This window comes from Condylura cristata, unplaced genomic scaffold (assembly GCF_000260355.1).
Source record: "Condylura cristata isolate star-nosed mole 26May11 unplaced genomic scaffold, ConCri1.0 scaffold00014, whole genome shotgun sequence".
In the NCBI taxonomy this organism is placed as follows: Eukaryota; Metazoa; Chordata; class Mammalia; order Eulipotyphla; family Talpidae; genus Condylura; species Condylura cristata.
The window spans coordinates 40,960,545-40,977,527 of record NW_004567115.1 but is presented as its reverse complement, the minus strand read 5'-3'; the positions used below and the strand labels follow the sequence as shown (position 1 = coordinate 40,977,527).

General features: G+C 36.1%; 1 protein-coding gene across 1 annotated transcript in view; it reads right to left on the bottom strand.

The window, feature by feature from the left end:
• ANXA10 (annexin A10) overlaps positions 1–16,983 on the bottom strand; it is a 79,807-nt gene that overhangs the window by 8,014 nt on the left and 54,810 nt on the right. Inside the window, exons 5-7 of the mRNA XM_004682506.1 lie at positions 2,853–2,966; positions 1,379–1,469; positions 316–395 (exon numbers count right to left, since the gene is read on the bottom strand). Of these exons, the coding sequence (XP_004682563.1) occupies positions 316–395; positions 1,379–1,469; positions 2,853–2,966 (285 nt within the window). The remainder of the gene's footprint in view (positions 1–315; positions 396–1,378; positions 1,470–2,852; positions 2,967–16,983) is intronic.

Below are 16,983 nucleotides of genomic sequence, written 5' to 3'. Positions count from 1 at the left end.
CATGTGGCCACCTCTGGGGCAGGCGGGAATCGAACTCATGCGGAAGCGGCTTTAGATTCTCAATGCTGTGCTTTAACCCGCTGCGCCACCAGGGAGGGCCTATGGTAGATATTTTTTGAGAACAAAGATGGTGTATTATTCATATTTGCCTTAACCAAACCTAAATTTCTATTATCGTGCCATAAATTGTCTCTTATTCAGTAAATGTTCTTACATAGGATTTACTATTAGCTACCATTAGAGTACTGTTTCTATTTTAACTGAAATATATGTATTTAAATATTGCATAAGTATATGAATTTTGGAATTTCATACCTGGACCAAGTTCATGAGAGTATCTCTGAAGTGCCCTGAGGTCTCTGAGTAAATATCCTCTGGAAGGTTACTGTTGTATTCTGGGTAAGGAAACATCTGTGTCAAATGTATGATTTATTACAGAACCCCATCTCAATGTGCTTGGAATACATTAATACTACTTCTCCAGTTATCAGTGAAAGCACAAGAAATGTAATCAATCTGTTTATATTTTTTTTTTGCTATATTCCGCTCAGATTAAGCCAATGAACAGTCCACTAGAAAATCTGACACCTAACAATAACATAAGCACAGGTCTGTTTTCTTAAAAATATATATTTATTCCAAAAATTGGAAAACAACAATGAGATGATTTCTAATTCTCAAAATCCAGAATTATGCACTCTGATTCCATGATGGTTGGCTACTCCAGTGCTTTTCCCAAAGGCTTTGCCTCATTTTAATATTTATGTGAAGATTCTTACTACATTCCCCTGGGAAAATCTTGAGTTTGTTCAAATGCAATAGAGTTTACTGTCTGCAACATTTTTCTGACATGTAATGTCACATAATACATGGTGCAATGGAACTTAAGAAAATAAACACTTTTGAAAGATGAAAAGTTAACTTTCCTACTTTTAAAATATATAAAAATACGATTTTGTGGTTAAGTGTGTTGATATGAAAGTATGTAAAGTGAAGTTACCCATCTGAATAATTGACTGACTGAACTAGCAGTATATTTATTTTATCTTTGTACCTGTTTATTCAAGGTAACATTTGAAATGGCCTCTGAACCACTGTACCGGACATTTGATTTTTAAAGAAAGCACCTACCTCATAGAAACTTGTAATTATAATACTGGAAAATTTGTTTAACTTGATTCTCTAAGGAACTGTTGCATTTTTAATAGCCTAGTCATCAATTTTACTTACTAAGTTGGTGGTCTTGGTGAGTCATATTTCAAACAGTAGTATCTTAGAAAATTCTTTAAAAACATGAGCTAGAATATTTTGTGTGTTATTTGGAAAATATGAAGTTTGTATAGGTATAAAATACATGCACATATGTGTATTTCCTTACGCAAACAGTAGGCTTCTTGCGTTTGGAAAATTTCTGCACTTGTTCTTGAAGCTAATATACCAATGAGGCAGTTCTCGTCAGTGCCTGCTCCCTAGAAATACAAGAGTGAAATAGAAAAGCATTAGTACTGGAAATAAAAACACACCTATTATATAATAAAAGGATACAACATGTCCAGTGCTCTAAGAGGTGGCAGAGGAGAAAGAAGTGTGTTGTGATACTGGTCCAGTTTCAGTTCTGGTTGTGCCATTACTGCCTGTTTGACGTAATAATATAATGTTATATGCGAGTTTGTTCCTTCATTAGAACAGTATTGGCATTCTAATAACATGGAAAAACCATTTAAATAATGGTCAAGACATGGGTTATTTCCACTTTGCTGGGGGAACATCAATTTCTGGCAAGCTGAAATTAGAATATATGTCTCCTGATTGCCCATGATGTTTAAAGACCTCTTCTTGTCTTTTGCTAGACGTGGAATTTTGTGTCATTTGCCTGAACATATAGATTAGGTACTTTTTAATGATCATATCTAATGGTGATTTGCTAGATAAACTTACCAGGAAAGTTTCAGAAATCCTCACCATGCTAAGAGATAATGGTAAAATATGTGTTTTATCTAAACAGCCACATGTGACATATTTCTTACAGTTCCAGTTACATAATGTTGCAAAAGATAGGAATTGACATCTATAACATGCTTTAATACGGCTATTAAGTTGAAACTGCACATGAATTTTATATAGTGTTTCTTCAGATCAGCAAATATGGCCAAATAGCCCCTTATTTTCCCTACCCCTGCCTCTTTCCTGTCACATTGTTCACAGATTGCGGTAATCTGCTTGCTGGCAGGCAACACATTGGAATAATTTCAACAGTCCTGCAGGTGTTTAATATCAGCATTTGGAAAGAAGTAAAAGGCCTTTTGTTTCCTGTCCCTACCAACAAAATCTGTAATGAATATGGAGTCAGTTTATTTGGTAGAAATGACCTACGTACAACAAAGGATTGTTCTATTCCCCTAGAAATAAAATGTTGATATATTCCTGCAGTAGTTTTTATAGAGGGCTAATTTGAGGTCACAAAGATATCATTTATATATTTTTTCTGACTTAATGAGCACAATTTTTACAAATAGCTGAAAGATGATCATATGTTTTGTGACATTTTTCTGTAATATATGAATATATATAGGGGTTACACAAATCTGAATAACCTCAGAATTTAATTTACTCTTTCCTTTTCTTTTGAGTCACATTTCCTGCAATGGCAGGACAGACCGACCCCAGCTCCTGGGATCTACAGTTCCCCTCTTCCTGACAGGATCTCTTCCCCTAAGCATTTTCATCTTTACAGTCACTGTCCTCTCTCCCACCCATCTCTCTGAGCACACAGAGCAACACCACAAAGCACTCCACCTACTGAAAGGGCAGATTGTGTTTATTACTGGTATACATTTGTACCAGAACACTACCTTCATGGCATGCCAGAGTTCATGGGCATCATACAATGGAGGTGGGTACATGAGGCCAACCATAACATCTTTGAAGTGATCTGAAAGCTTCTCCTTCAGGTCACAAATCAGGTCCTAAGAAGAGAAAAGGGAATGTTTATATCATTTGCCATATTTGCAAAAGAAATGGGATAATTGCATAAAGTCTTCTTGTAAAATGTCCTTTTTCATGCCATTTCACATAATAACAAATCTGGTTTTGATTCATACATATCTACATGAGTTAGGTGACATGATGGAGTTGAGTGTTTCAAAAGGACTGATGAGGTCACCTCTCTTTGTGAGATGTCATCTGTATGTACATTTTAGTCACATAAACACAGAACAATATACTTCTCTAGCCCCATTTCTAGTTCTAGTTTTGATCTCATTGTAAAAATAAAATGAAATTGAAGAAGCCTAAACTCATTTTAGTTGGTAGGTTTTAATTTTTCAACTGTACAAATAATAAATCATTATTTATTTATAAAAGAATATGCGCATTTCATGGGTGACTCTGTGATGGGAAACCCAGGGGGATTACAATTGAGATGAAAAAAAAAAAGTACAAAATGGTGTAAAAATAAACTATTATATTAAAAAAAAATTACACCCGAAGCTCCCAGTGAAGAAAAAAAAAATGTGAAAACAAAAATTAAATAAAGTAATTTAAAAAAAACCGAGTAAGTGCATTTTATTTACTGTCATCATTGTGGCATTCTCTTTTAGCAGGGAGTTCTAGGTTATATTATTCCCAAGACCTTGCTTAAATGAATTATTGTAATCTTTGAATTTTCCCTAAATTTTTAAAAAAGATTTATTTATTTATTCGTACAGAACTGGGGTACAGGCCAGAGATGCAGAGGGTGAGAGGATTCACCAGAGACAGAGTGGGCAGAAGAACAGGCAGATTGACGAAGAACACTGCTGAGGGGAGCAGCGGACGGGTCAGGAGAGGTCTGCAGGCTATGTGGGTCACCTCTGGAGCAGGGGGGGGGATCGAACTCATGCGGAAGTGGCTTCAGCCTCTCTGTGCTGTGCTTTAACCCACTGTGCCACCAGGGAGGGCCCGAACTTTCCCTAATTTTTAATTAACATTAACATTAATACTTTTTTTTGCAATACTTGCAGTTAAATAATTGAAGAGTAAAATAGCATCCCTGATGTATTCTTAGAATACAGGTAAAAAAATATGCAAGTGGCTATTTTAATTTTTAGTGTAGAGGGGCTATTTAAAATATATATGCTGAATTTATTTTTTGTTAGGGTTACAAGATACATGAAAATGTTTATATTTTCTATTTTTTGCTAAAATACATACAATATATTCAGTTTTACATAAAATGTGAATATTTCAGTTCTGTCTGATGTAGTTCCAGAATTGATTTCAAAGGAAAGATATCGGTAAAGTATAATAAACTATTAGAATGAAACACGTCATAATTTTAATGTTACTTACTTGAATCCTGTAACTCATTCCCTATGTTGTGAATTTTCTATTTCAGTAAATTAAGGTATTCATCAAAATGTGGTAATTAGCCCACAGAGAACTACTGAATTTTTGCTAGAGTCAATAAGCAATTAAATGTCTAGAGTTGTGGCTGGTACTTGGAGTATATATGACTCATGAGCACTATTTTTTCAGGGGGTTTATATTCTATTTGATTCTCTCATTAGTCACTACTACTTCCAACTTCTTTACCAAATGGTTTATTCAGGGCTCTTACCAGCTATAATCTAGGTATCAGGAGTATAGCAATGAATAAAAGAGATGAACATCTAGTGTTGTGCAGTTTATATTTTTCCTCATATACAATAGAGCTCTAGAGGTATTTTTTTGATTGAAAGATAGTAGTTATTAAACTGCTGTTTACTTCATACTGATTCCCAGACAGTGGTAGTCGCTGCAAAAATGCATCCTACTCATTGCTTTCAAAAAGATTCATTTTCCATATAAAAAGACAAGGTAAGCAAAAAATGTGAACTAATATACTTTCTAAGCTTGCAATATCATTTTTCACAATATAACATCCTAACAGTGTTGCAAAAGGGTTACAAAAACTCAAGATAAGAGATCAGGAAGGATTTTATAGGATTAGAGAAATGGAACAGTTAGACAAGAAAAGTAGTGTTTTGACAGGAGATGAAGAAGCTGTGTGTGATGGTTAATTTTAATATGTCAATTTGGTAAGACCGCAGTATTAGTTGACCAAACAGTATTCCACATGTTTCTGTCAAGGGATTTTTCTTTAGTAGAGATTTAACATATAAATTAGTAGACATTAAATAAAGCAAACTATTCCTGATACATGGGCGGCACTATCCAGTTAATTGAAGTTCTTTATAAAAAGAGACCGATCTTCTCCAAAGAAGAGAGAATTCTGCCTGCAAAACACCTTTAGGATTGAACTACATCTCCCTGAATCTTCAGTCCTGACCTCCCTGAGGATTTTGACCTCGCCAGTTTCCAGGCAAGTGAGCTAAGTCTTTAAAAATCTCTATCTCAGAGACTTCATTTTTTTGGTGGATGAAGAAGTAGGGAGAGGATGAACCCAGATGCGCTAAGCACGAGGACTGGCTCAGAGAACCAGGTAATTAGGCTTGAGGTGCTTGGCACCAGTAGGTCTAACTACTACTTTTAATTAATTAAAATGTACTAAATAGTTTTATTATCCTACTCTCAACTTTCTTTTCTGTAAATCAGTTTTACTGTGCATAGAAGATACCCACGCTTCAAGTCGGAGCTCACGCGGGATCTCACCAGACCTGGCGAGACCTCCTGAGACCTCGCGAGACCTCGCAGGACCTGGAGCTCGCGGGGGTGGGGGGGGGAGTGGTGGGGACTGAGCCTTCTGCTGCTGACACAGACTTTGCTACCCCAGGGCGAAATTCCCTGTGGCAGAAATGACTTTTCTTTGTATTTCTCTGGAGAAGCCCTTGGAATCCGCGGTTCAAAAAGGTAGGTTCCTCAGTAATGAAGGAGGAATGAGTTGGGGAACCCCGGGGTGTGTGTGTTAGCCCTTGCAATGTGAGGACGTCAACTAGAGCCTCAGGCGTCCGACTGAAAAGAAGAGGGACGCAAATTGAGGATTTAGGGTGGAGAACCCTGTGGTCGCTGAGGATCCTGGCCCCTATGTGAACTAGGGCAGCTGTGGCAGATAGAGGAGCTCAGAACCTTGATCCATTAATTCACGAAATAATTATGGTAACTTTTCTCGGTATGCATCATCAAGTGACATGGGTTTAATTAATCGGAACTCTTTTAACCTTACTTTCTATCCTTTTAACATATTTTAAATGTGGGATTTTATGTAAGAGTAACTTTGTGCCCAGCATTACAATTATTCTTTAAATGATCTCTAGTTATGAAAGATATTGTTGAAGGCTTAAAATAAGATTCGTGTAGGGACTCTGTCAAAGTCTCCAGTAGGTCTAACTACTACTTTTAATTAATTAAAATGTACTAAATAGTTTTATTATCCTACTCTCAACTTTCTTTTCTGTAAATCAGTTTTACTGTGCAAGAATTGAGTCAAGCACATTTGGTACTTGCACGGTGAACTACGACTTTGTCCCTTGCATCATATTCTGATTCCCTCCACATGGAAGTAGAGGACTTGCTCCTTTTTTACTTTCTGGATCCTGTTACTTTAATCTCCCCCCAAAACACCTGTAGCTCCTTCCCAGTAATGAGGGACATGATTGAGACATGGCCTTTAGTTTGCTGGTCTGTGAATTCTTTTGTTCACTACAAAACAGTAACTTCAAATTAATAATTAAAAATATATTGAACACAAAACATATTTGAAAATTTAAAATTGCATGTTTATATGGTTCACAGATAAATAATAAATCCCAAGGAAGTTAGAAAATACTTTCAGTTTAGTGAAAGTGCAAATATAACATGACAGGTTTTGGGGATGCAGCTGACAGTAATAGAAGATAGTGTCGTAGCTTCAAATATTTACATTGTAGAGAACAGAGAATCAGTGTTTTTTTTTTTCTACCTCAAAAAAAAAAAAGTCAGCTATATCTAGAATGTCAAGAAAGGAAATAAAAATAAATGAATGAAATAGAATACACTTGATATTTAATGATCATATTAAATACATTTATTCCCCTGCAAAGTCCCAGGTACTCACTTCACAAGTCTGAGAAAAGATTTGTATCTAGAAGCTCCAATAAAAGCCTCTTAATATTCAATGCTTAGAAGACAGTCAGCCTGATAAAAATTTAGGGGATGATCTGAGCCAATGCATAATCAGAGAAAATTACAAATGGGAAATAAGCCCACCAAATGATTAGCTTAAAATATTAGTCATTGGAGTAACAGTGATTAAGACCACAGTGAGATACATATTCTCTAGTGTGGCTAAAATTACAAAAATTAATAATTCCAGGTATTGACAAGGATAAGTATCATTTGGAACTGTAATATTATTATTGAAGAGATTGTAGAAAATCTCAACTTTGTTAGAAAACTCTTTTTGTATTCTCTAATGACTAAACCCTTGTACTTAAATGATCCATAAGGGTCTCCCTGGTGGCCTAGGATTGAAGTCTCATCGTCTGAATATAATCCCCAGTCAGGAAGCTAACCCACATGTTGTTCAGTAGACCTCTCCTGTCTTGTCTGCTGTTCCCCTTAGCAGTGCGTTTCAGTACATCTATCTCTTCTATTCCCCCATTCTGCCTCTGGTGAATGAGAGGTCAACCCTGCATTGCTGGTCTAATATGCAAAAAAAAAAAAAAAAAAAAAATCCATCTAACCCTCTTTAAAGTATTAAATAAATTGAAATTTGTGAATATACAGAACATAATAGTAACTTCTTAGCTAAAAGTGTTTATAGCAACTTCTTAATGTCCACCAGTAGGTGAATGGATTACAAATATTGGTATCTCCATATGGTGGAAAAATACTCAGCAATATATGGCATGATCCCATTTATATAAAATTCTAGAAATGACAAAGCTAATCTATAAGGGCAAGAAGAAAGCAAGCCATAATTGCCTTGAGCAGGAGGCTGCACGGCCTGTAGGAGGATGCAGGAGCAAAGTTTGGGGTGTAAGACATGGACGATGTGGTCACTGTACTAGTGGTTGCATTGGTGTATATATGTGAAAAACTCATCATGCTGTACAAAAATTAATGTATTTTGTTACATAAATTGTACCTTACTTATCAATAAAAAATTTTATTTTTAAAGTTGTTTTTGCATCTTAAACGGAATATTTTTGAAATCTTTTAACTCTTTTACTGTAATATTTTTAGGCACTTTTTCAACACTGGCATAGCTTAGGGATATTATACACACCATCATGCAAATGGTTTTTAACAGGGTTGTGGAGGGAGGAAGAGTTGGTAAGTTTATTCAGATGATTTTAATATAATTTCCTGCTTGGATGTAGTATGTTGTGCCTTTACTACAGCTGACCATTAATGAGTTGGAAAACACAGGACCTTAAATCAACACTTAATCCTGTAAGCTGGTATATTATTAAAGGTCAAAATGAGGCTCTTCACTCCTAATTGAGGTTGTCTCATTGCTACTGCTGTTCTTTCTTTGTATTTATTATATGATGTATTTAATGCTCATATTAAATGCATTTATTTCCATCCAGAAACTTTCAGGACATTGGTTTTCTCACACATTTACCAAAATTTACCATGTAGGTCAAACTTCATACTGATGTGCAGAGTGTATATTGTATGTATTATATAAATATGCATACACAAACTTAATCATACCCAAATAAATAATTGACTGTGGAAAGAGAAAACACCCTAATTTAAAGTATAAAGGCATAGTTCTAGGTAAAAAAAAATGACTCGATGCTGTTTAGAATATTTATAACAACATTCTTAGATGCTCTGCTTGTTATACCAGTACATGCCAATACTGAAAGCCTGCTTGTGTTTGTGTCTTGTGATACCACTAGATGGCGCTAGGATAGTTTGTTTTGTAATGTGTGTAGCCTTGGCTGTAGTAACCTGATTTTGTAGAGGACTTCAACAAAGTAATATAATTCCAGTTATCATTTAATATAATTAGTGTTTAGATTCTGGAGGCATTTAGGTTTGAATGCTATCTGTGCAAAGTACCTGTTGTAAGATCACGACATTACTTAACCTCTTTAAATCTTTGTATCTATAAAGTTAAAATAATGTTGCACCTACCTCATAGGTTAGTATAGTAGAAAATATTTAACTCAGATGAAATTTTTAAAATATTCTCTGGCACATGTTAGGTACTCAATTTATTCCTTCTGTCCAAATTTCAGTAATTGACTGCAGATCAAAAATGCCTAATACTGGACTGTTTTCTCTTACTCTTTTCCTCCCTCCAGTTAGAAGTTTGTCTAGTACATTATATTTCCCTCAACTTTTCCTGTACCCAGTTATCAATAAATTCTCTTGTCTGACTTGTAAGTATGACCAGCAACTAACGACTTTTAAAATTACTTTTGCTTTCACAGCCCCAGTGGGGTAACCCTCAGCCCTCTCCTGTATTAATGTAAAAGCCTCTGAATGAGTCTCCTTTCTGAACCTGTACCCTGCAGTCTTCCCTCAAACTGTCTGACAGTGTGATCCTGTGAAAATACAAATTGGATTAGTAGCTCTTCTGCTCAGAGTGTCCTTTCCCACTCCAATCTCTAGGTTAAATACAACCCTCCTGTGTAGAAGGTAACAGAAGAGAGCAAGAGCAAGGGTGTTTTATTCTCTGTAGATGCCAGAGTCCTCACAGTGGTTCCCAGGGGGCATGCTATGTGCCTCCTGACTCCTCTGCCTACCGTGGGCTTCTTACCCCTGGATCCGTGGACTTGCTATTCATCTCAGGACTTTTACTTTTCTTCCTGTACTCTTTCTTGAATGTCCTTTTGGCGGGGGAAGATAAATGGAATTTGTAATTACATTTTGCAGTGCAAAATTGCCAAGTGCTATAGTAGTGACTATTGTATGCTGTCATCAGGACATCAGATTTTCAGTTGGGAAGATAAATATTGAATAATATATTAAAATAACTAAACTGCAAGTTCAAAAAAGAACCTTCAAAAAGGTTCTCTTTCTTACAGTCTTAAATTCTCACTTAGACTTACATAAATAACTACAGGCGCAACTTTTGGAGTGTGACTTTCCCCAGCCAGGCTGCCTCTTTCTGGTTTTTCAAAGACTAGAGACTGTGGGACTCATAGCTTCGCCTTGCATTAAGCTAATGTCTACTTGCTTTTCAAATCGCTCTTTTCTTTGCTGCCACTGCGATTGCAGATAGCCCATGTTATAGCTCTTTTGACCACCCCATTTAAACTAAAATGGCATTTTCTTCTTCCTGTTCCTCTTACCTATATCTGACTATGTGGAATTGGAAGAAATGGAAGTATGACTAATGTTTTGCTTCTCTGAATTTACTCAGGTAGACAGTTTTATGGGTTTTTACCTTCTATGTTCTGTTCTATGACAAAAAAAAAAAACGTAGTGTTTAAACACTCAATTATGTATAAAATGCAGCCTAGAATTATTTGTCTTAATTCTACTCCCACCTCAGTAGGCATTGTAAATATTTGTAGTTTCACAGCACAGAAGCATTTGTATGAGGTGCTTTTGTCACTTCTTAGTAGTGATATTCTTTGAACAGTTCACGTCGCAAATACATATTTTACAGATAACTTATTTAGTGATTCAATTTTCAGTGGAAATTTGTTGATTTTGTCTCAGACTCATTATTGTAATAATTGATCTTCTGCAGAAATGTAGTATATTAAGCCACTATTTACCCCCACCTCCCAAACACCTGATAAAATATAACATTCTCTTAAAAGCATACCTAACCTCAGAAGAAAGAGAATTACCTGGACGTAAAATCCAGAGCACCAATGAAAAGCAGAAGGTAAGTAAATGAACTGACCTTGAAGATGACCTAGCAGGAGACTGAGGAGAGAAGAGACCGGTTGGAGGAGCTATTTGCTTTGGATTTCAATGCCCAGTGTGGGATATTATTTGATGACAGGAGAACATTTGTGCAGCCAATGTCACATAGATAATTAAGCCTGAAACCTCTTATGTGAGGTTGAGCTTCTCCAAGGATTATACTCAGTGAAGGTGTGAACTAGGGCAAAAATTACTATTCAGCATTAGAAGATTGGCAGAAATCTCACCTCTCATTGTCTGGGTTTTAATAGAATCATGGGAAATCATCATGAAACTTAATCCTGAACTGGTGATTCTCCTAGGGCTTCCTTAAGGAGCAGATGCCAAACCAATCTAAAGAAATTCCCTAACTCCAGAACAAAAAGATTATAACTAAAAAAAAAAAAAAATCCTACTTTTCTACTTTGAAAGTTCTCACAATAAAAATATTACAAGATGCACTTATAAAAAATTTTCCAAAGGGATGGGTAGTGGATACACAACATGTTGACTGCCAGGGAAAATGCAGAATACCAAAGACAAGGGAAAATATCTTAAAAGCAACCAAAGAGTAATAGAGAACCTAGAAAGGATAAAACATTTAGTGTGAGAAGAGCTTTCTCAAAAGTCAGGGAAAAAGAGAATATCTGCAGAGAGCTAAGAAACAGAATTACAATTCATCCTAGAATTCTATAGGAGTCCAAATAAATGTTTAATAATGAAGGGAAAAGGTTCTAGTCTCAGGAAAAGATTGAATTAAACTAATATTTAAATTAATATATCAATACATCAGTACCATTAATTATCTATATTAATACATTAAGGTTAAAATAACATTATAAACTGTTAACTGTGTTAACTTAGTATATTTAAATTAATATATTAATGTTGATTTGATATTTTTCAGGAAGAAAAATACTGGTAAGGAATGTCCTTTTGGAAATATGGCATATATGCCAAAAAGCTTGAGTTGCATATTAAAAGAAAAATCAACTATGCAGTTGAAAATTATAAATAAAACTAAAGAAGTGTTGACTTACAAAACAGCAAAATGACTAATTGTGGGCATGTACAGCAAGGCAACATATACTGCCTTAAAAATCCTCTTTGCTCTTACGATAATACCCAGCAGAAATTTAGGAGATTGTTATCATGAAGCTAGTATAGCAAAATGCCTCTTGAGTTGGCTGACTTTGGCAACACCATGAGTGGTTATTGAGTTTGCCACAGCTAACCAGGGTGTAGATTTTATTCTAGATCTTCCTCAATATAGATTGCTAATGAAAATATTTGATAGATTGCTAATGAAAATATTTGATATCTTCCATGTATCCTGTCTTTCATATCAGTGATATTTAATCAGGCCCGTACAGTTTCTAACTGTCTCCTTTATACCTTCTGATCTAGACAGTTTAGTAAGGCCAGTAAGGATAGTCATTCTTTCAGACTACTGGTCATAAGGTAACAGGGAGAAGGATATAGTGATATAATGATACATTTTATGTATCAGTTATATAATACATAAAAGTTTATAACAGTTTTATATGACATAAATATATAAGCTACAGTGTACATTTTAATATAAAAATAATATGTAATATATAAAAACTGTAATTGTTAGGTATCACCATTTCCTATCAGAGCTCACCAAATATTCTATGTGACAATGGCAAGCATAGTACCTTTATTTTAATTATAAGCCCCTTTCAACTATGTCCAAGTTTATAGTAATAAGGTGACTTGGCAGAAGACTGGTAGCCAGAGGATCTAACCTTATGGTTAGAAGGTTGGCACTTTCAGCCCCCAATCTCTAGAGAGGGGTGAAGGACTGAAGAGTTACTTATTTACCAATGACCAGTGATTTGATTAATCATGCCTATATAATGAAGCCCTCATTAAAAACACTTAACCAGAGAGGTTTGGAGAACTTCCTTTTGGCGAACACCTCAGGTGGTGGAGGATGGCATGACCAGAGAGGCTTTGGAAGTCTCCTTCAGACCTTGTCCTGTGCTTGTCTTCTATTGGTTGTACCTGAGTTTTATCCTTTAAAATAAACCAGTAATAATCATATGGAATTATAATAAAAGGAAAGCATGTTCCTGAGTTCAGTGAGACATCCTAGTAAATCATAGACCCTATAGAGAAGATTGAGGGAACTCCTGATTTATAGTAAGTTAGAAGTTGACAACCTGGGACTTGTTGGTGTCTGAAGTTGGGGGAATCTTGGGGCCTGGTAATGCCAGATTTTTAGTATTAGAATTGTTCAGTGTGTTGAGATGGATTTCACATACTTGGTGTTAGTAGAAAATTATTGAAGTGTGCAAGTGTAAAGAGAAAAGAAACAGGAATTTTTTTTTAGATGTATTTTGAAAATTTGATTTTCTATTATTGAGCAAGATAATTCTTTCTTTCTCTTAATGTTACCAGGCTCAGGGTGTACTGGCTAGTTTATTCTCCAGCTGGTGCTTTAGCCAAAAGTGGAATAGGAACTCTGATTCAGTTGCCTGGGCTGTCTCTCTAATTGTAGTCTTGGACTATAAGAATAATGACCACTTAGTTGAATACACTATCATTGTATGGGACACTGTAGCTTTTTGGAAATTTTATGAAAATGGCCCTGTTTTATATGTACAGCATGAAGCTATAGTCACTTCAGCATGAGTTCAATCCCCAACCCAGAGGTGATCCATATGACACAGCAGACCTCTCTTGACCCACCCGCTGCTCCCCTCAGCAGTGTATTTCGACAGTTGGCCTGTTCTGCTGAGGATTCTGGCGAATCCTCTTACCGCCACTGCACCTCTGGCCTGTTCTGTATGTATGTATAAATAAATAAATCTTAAAAAAAACAACAACAACAAACTACTAGAATAAAGACAGTTTTCTAGTGTTGGGCAAGAACAACTTTATATGCCTTATTATACCACTTTGGCTGTGAAAGTCACTCAGAGTAACCTCCATTTACTTGCCAAGTTGTAGTAGATGATTATTTCGTGGGCAAAGGTGAGGTCTGTGCCTTTGCTAAATACACCTTGTTGTATCTAGATGAAAACTTCAAACCAAGTGGAAAGGTCGTTACTAAAACTTAAGAGAAACCACTCAGCCTTTTAAGATAGGTCCTCATGATTTATGGGATTTATTCAGTTCATTGGGTTCAGACCCCTTTCAGGGCACGATTAGGATCAATATTGCTAGTTGACCTCCCCTATTGCTTAGAGTCCTTTGATAATTAAATGCTGTATGAGACAAATTGATGGATTTGGCCTCAGCCTTTTGTTGGTGAGAAGAACAGGAGTGACTTAGGGATTGGTTTGCTTGTAGAAAAAATTGTCAATAATGACAGTTACAATGAAATGAGGAATGATATTGTTAAAAGAGAATTCTCAGTAGGCCTCATATTTCTGACATTATGCAAAACAAGACATTGACAGCCCTTTCTTCTGTCTACCTTTCCAAGAATGGTTATAGTGAATAGCAGCAGCAGATGTAGTGTATCTCCTGAAGGATGTTCAGTGATTTTAGCAGGGAAAAAGGCAGTTGAAACTATTGTGAGGTCCATTCACACCTACATGATTTGTCAGAGCCTAAGGAGTTTAATGAGATTTAAGGGGATTAGAACTGTTCTACATTGCAAGTGGGAGTATAAATTTATAGAATGGCTTTTGAGAGTGTTTAGAAGACTAATAAAGTCTGACCTTTGAAAATATGTGTGATTTTCTTTCCCTTTTCTCCCTCTGATACTCCCTTTCTCCCTCCTTTCCTTCCCCTTCCTCCATCGAGACTATATATGTTGTTTCCAAGAGAAATAATTGTTTAAGCTCTAAAATTTACACAGATTATCTAAATGTATAGAGCTTATATAGATATTTTTTTCCGGTAATTTAAGTTCTCAGCGTCATCAGAGTATGTTGATATTTAATTCATTGTGTATTTGAAGGTCAAGGCACTTGTACCATTTTAAATTATTTAATTCATTTCTTCTAAAGTTGATCTTTGATAAAATGTCTAATGAATTTCAGCTTTTGGAATTAAAACCACATTTACCTCACTCCCAACTTAAAGCAAAAAGTAAGCAGACATAAACACCTGTTATTAGTGCTGGGGTCGTTATAGTTCTCTAAGTGGGCAAAGTAATTTTCTAGACAGTTGCTTCCTTGGTATGTTGATACTTCAGCATAAAAAAATTTAACCGTAAAGATGGGAGGTGATGGGGGATAGGCTGTGATTATAAAATGGGTTTGAAATATTAACTCTCCTATTTCCATCTTTTTATCGAGTACCAACTGTGTCAGTCTGTCAGGGGCTATCCTAACAGCATATCACACATTGGGCTGCCTAAACCCAGTAAGGTATTCTTTCCAAATCTGGAGTATGGAAGTACCCTGTCAGGCTACAGCAGTATTGGTTTCTATTGGGGCCTTATTTTCTTATAGACAACCCCCTTATTGTTGTGTCCTCACACAATCTCTACCCTGTGCAGACACCCCCAGTGTCTTTTTTTTTTTTTTTTTTTTACAGGGATACTATTTCTGTTGAACTGGAATTTAACATTCTTGATAACATTTAACCTTAATAATCTTCCTGAAAAATCCCACCCCCAGTGCTTGTACGATAGGTATCCCTCATAATGTCTGGATAGGCTTTTTCTGGAAGGTCCAGAACAGATTCATTGCAATGTGTATCATTGGCATGGGAGTTAAGGTCCATGGAGGCCCAGTGAACCTGGGGAGAAACTTACCATAAGCTTAAAAAATTAGGGTCACCTCCAGAATACCTTTGTATTGGAGAAACCTACCTTAGCCTGCCCTAGGCCATCCCTTCCTTGTCCTGTGAGACTCCTTCTCAGAGGTGCTATGCCACATTCCATTCCTTACCTTGGGATAAAAATACTTGGTACTTTTTACTTTAGAATTTATTGCCATGGAGATCCTCCATACAAATGTAGTTAAATTTGGTCATTTCTCCCTACTAATCCACTACTAAATTTTTGTGCTGTTAATTTGTTTTCTTGCCCATCTCATTCTGAGAAGCGCCCAAAAAGGTATGGGAATGTTTCTGTGCTTCTCCACATATTTTAATATTTGTTTTGAGGGGATAGTTTGGTCTGTAAAAGCTAGATGCCTCCCACTCAATGTGGGTGTTTGCAACATAGTAGTGAATTAAACAGATTCCTCCCCTTGTGGAACTAGTCTTCTAGAGAGAGGAGATAAACAAGAAATAATAGTAATGGTGTGTAGATAAATGATGCAGTATGTTAGAAGGCAGTAATCAGAGGAAAGTATAAGATCAGGCCAAGGGGATATGGAATACCAGCATAGGCCTTGGGAAAGTGGCAATTTTAAAGGGCAGTCAGATCAGGGCCTCTTGAATGGCTGATCCTGAACAAAGCCTTGAAAGTTAATGATGGAATTAACAGTACAAGTATCTGCCCTTGTTAAGGCTGGTGGTTAGTTAGAGGAGAACAACAGGCATTATTCAGAAACTTTGGGAAACATGACTTAAGATTCAGAACTTGGTTCAGGTTCTACCTTTGTAGACTTTGGGAAACTCAGCCTCTTTACTAAATTAACAACCATATCAGGGGTTAAGTGAGTGCTTGAAGCCAGGATAATTCAGAGCTGATTATCTTGTTTAGGTGAAAACTGAGAAAACACATTGCTTCAATGCTGAATCTGAACTCCTTCAGGAATCACTGCCTGCCTGATTGCTGAACTTATCAGGGATGGACAGTCTGTTCCTCCAATTCCAGAGGCATTTCACTGTTTCCTGGTTTCATTGTCAGTAGGCTAGTACTTGCTTTGCTATGGAATACTGGAATGACCTCATTAGTTACATCGATAAATATGTCAATCAGAAACTTTCCAAAGGGCTTTTCATTTGAGTCTAGGGATTAGAGTATGCTTTAGGTGAGGCAAAGTTGCTGATGAAATTCAGCAGCTCCTCACTGATATAAAATATCAAGTAGTAAGTATTTGTGGGACATGCGTAGAATTGTTGCTTCACTTGCAGCTCAGAAGATACTTATGTCAAATCCACTTTAGTAAAAAATAAAAATATCAGTGATTAACATACAGGAAATCTATTTCTGACAGGGAAGGGGAAAATGGTAAGAGATGCATATACATTGGCAAAATGGAAGAAATAATCCTGAAAGCAAGCACTGGGGAAGGTCAGGAAGAGCTAATTGAAGGTTAGGTAATTAACTTG